Source organism: Pteropus vampyrus, unplaced genomic scaffold (assembly GCF_000151845.1).
Source record: "Pteropus vampyrus isolate Shadow unplaced genomic scaffold, Pvam_2.0 Scaffold277, whole genome shotgun sequence".
Lineage (NCBI taxonomy): Eukaryota > Metazoa > Chordata > Mammalia > Chiroptera > Pteropodidae > Pteropus > Pteropus vampyrus.
In genome coordinates, this window is record NW_011889058.1 from 408,346 (window position 1) to 411,179 (window position 2,834).

At 62.2% G+C, this 2,834-nt stretch overlaps 1 protein-coding gene across 1 annotated transcript in view; it reads right to left on the bottom strand.

The window, feature by feature from the left end:
* Window positions 1–2,834, bottom strand: part of ZNF236 (zinc finger protein 236) — an 89,152-nt gene that overhangs the window by 4,156 nt on the left and 82,162 nt on the right. The window contains exons 27-28 of the mRNA XM_023520814.1: window positions 2,728–2,832; window positions 972–1,101 (exon numbers count right to left, since the gene is read on the bottom strand). Coding sequence (XP_023376582.1) covers window positions 972–1,101; window positions 2,728–2,832 — 235 coding nt within the window. The remainder of the gene's footprint in view (window positions 1–971; window positions 1,102–2,727; window positions 2,833–2,834) is intronic.

Below are 2,834 nucleotides of genomic sequence, written 5' to 3' on the forward strand. Positions count from 1 at the left end.
TCCATCTACTTATCATAAACGACCAACGGCGTCACTACTCCTTAAAACTTTGTTCTGAGCGACCACGTCACGAAGTGACAGTGTGGCAGTTGGTTTTCTGCTCAAAAGCTCTTCCTGAACACCTAGCGTGCCGGGACCCACTGCCCAACAGCGACGGTGCTGAAAACACGGGAGCCCGCGGCGGGAAGGCCCGTGACCAGAAGAGCTTTGCTGGCCACACAGGCGCTTTGCGTTGGCCGCGGTCACCAGAAGGGACAGAGGCCTCTTGGTGGGGGTGTCCACGCTGACACCTGGCCAGTCAGCGATGGCCAGCCAAAGAGGCAGCAGGCCTGGGAGAGGATGACCAGCCACTGGGAACTGTGAGAAGGCCTGGGTGACAATGAGGTGAGCCTGAGAGCCTGGGACTTCCCGAGGGCCGAGGACGTGCATCCTGAGGGTCGGAGGGGTCACAGGGGGACACAGGCCTCCACCCGGACGTACTCAGGAGGGGACGGGCGGCCCCTCCTCTCTCGAGGTTCCAGCCTGGCTGCTGTAGGGACGCAGGGCTGGAGAAGCGGGGAAACTGGCCAGGAGGCAGGATGAGGGGCAGGGCCACGGGGCCAGAGCAGAGGGCGTGGGGGTGGGGAGTGGGCGCCTGAGTCGGCGGGGCCAGAGGGGCACGGGGTGGCCTCACTGCCAGAGCGCGGGAGATGGGGGCTGGCTTCTGGGTTTTGTTCGTTTTTCTGAGACACACTTGGACAGATTTAGGAGGCTGAGCAGGCGGTCAGGGCGCCGGGGCACCCCCGCAGGGCCCGTGCCCAGTGCTCGCCTGCACACGGCACCCCTCTCGCTTGGAAGGGGGGCGGTGAGGAGAGAGCTAGGACAAGGCGGCCTGAGCGGGGAGACGGCCACCGTGCGGGCCCTGCTCTCTCTCGCCACCTGCGCTGGCCCCAGGCCCCGCCCCCGAGGGAAGCCAGCCCCGCCGGCGTTACCTGTGTGGATGCGGCTGTGTCGCTCCAGCTGGCTCGGTTTGGCAAACGCCTTCTCACACGTGTCGCATTTAAACACCCTCGGCTTCTGGGAGCTCAAGGAAGGGCCTGCTTGGTGCGTCTGCATGTGCTCCTGTCAGAGACACCCACCCGCACAGAGAACAGGTGCCTCAGGCCTGAAGAGCTGCAGGGGCCTGAGCGGCACGGAGGACAACGGGGCAGGGGCGGGGCTGGCCACGCTCCACGGGGCCTCGAGGTCAGCATCCAGGGCTCCACTCCCCCAGTGGCAGGGGCGGTGTCTCAGATCCCCTGCTATGGGTGACCTTGACAGCTGCCAGGCAGACGGCCGGCTGTGCTGCAGGCCGTCCCTCAATGAGACTCGTCTGCTGATTCTTCTGTCAGACCAGGGTCGTGGGCCTGGGGAGGCCGCGTGCCTTTTCCACCCCACAATGACAAGGACCTGCCCCACAGGCTTTGTGGCCACCGGCTGTGACCTGGCCACCCGGCTAAAGCCATGTGCAGCCAGTGTGCTCACCCCTTGCCCCGGGCAGGGGTGGGGGTGCGGGTCCTCAAGGGCACGGCCTGCAGAAACTGGGACTCTGCAGGGGAGATGTGTCTCTTCCTCCTTATTCTTCATCGTTTTGATCAGTCATGTCTCTACCAGTGAGGGCCCACGAGTATTTACTTCGCCTTGTGGGTTATGACTCAATTCTACTTGGTTTTCTTGCTCCAATTGTTCTAGCTTTGGCCACCAGGAGCTTTCCAATCAGCTCCTGTGTCCCTCTAAGTCCCTGTCACTGTGTGTGTGTGTGTGTGTGTGCGCACGCGCGCGCATGCACACACTTCCTTATTTTCTGGCACAATGTAATTTGTTTTAAATCCCCCCTTTCTGAAGGTCATCAAGAGAAAGTAACTCATAGGTATTTAAATGCCAAATTGAGTCCTTCAGATTGAGTGTCACCACTTCAAAACGTTTACGGAAAAGCTATGTTTTCGGTATAGTAACTGTATTTGAAACAACAAATTTTCTGTAACTATTTTTAATCTCTTGCCTCTTCAAGAAGATCTTCTCTCTCAGACACCAGCACCGTGGCCGTAACTTCCGTGCTCCCTACTGCGAGCTGAGCGTGATGCTAACTTACAGTCCTTGAAAGAGCCGTGACGTGTAAGTCACCGTTCTCACTACAGCGCGGGAGCCGGCATGCTGCCGTTACGTGGCCTGGCCATGGCGTGGGGTCCTCAGCAGCAGCACCAAAGTGGAGAAGAGGCCGGGTATGGGGGACGCTGCGGTCCCAGGTGCACCCCGGGCTTATGGCTGCAACTCTCTCGAGTTCATTCCACGTTTGGTGTTTCAGAAGCGAGGGTGGGGCCCTCTTTTGGAAACGTGTTGGTACTGGGTGGGGCTCCTCCACTCGGGAGCCGTGGCAGGAGAGGCGGGTGCTGGCCTCTGAGGGCTGGACAGCAGGTGGCCTGGCCCACTGCCCAGGGGGCTCCTTAAGGCTCCGAGGAACAGCGGCTTGGGACTCGTGTGCTAAGTGGCTACGGGGCCGTGATGCCCTCAGGAATGAAGAGGCAGGGGTGCGGGAGCCCGGCCTAGAGCCACGAGGCCTGGCCACGCACCCCCAGCGGGGATTTCAGCCGGCCAGGCCTGGGGAGCCGTCCCGGGGCTCGTGCCCGCTCCTCTCCTCTGGGTGGAAGCGGCTGGGTCGAGCCCCCTGCCGTGTGGGCCCGCGGGGAGGCCAGGGCGCAGGGCACGTACCTTGAGGTGGGTGGCGCGCTTGAAGGCCTTCCGGCACACGGGGCAGACGTGGATGCGCTCCCGGCCGTGGGCCTCCTTGCTGTGCTGCAGCAGCAAGGCCGAGGACG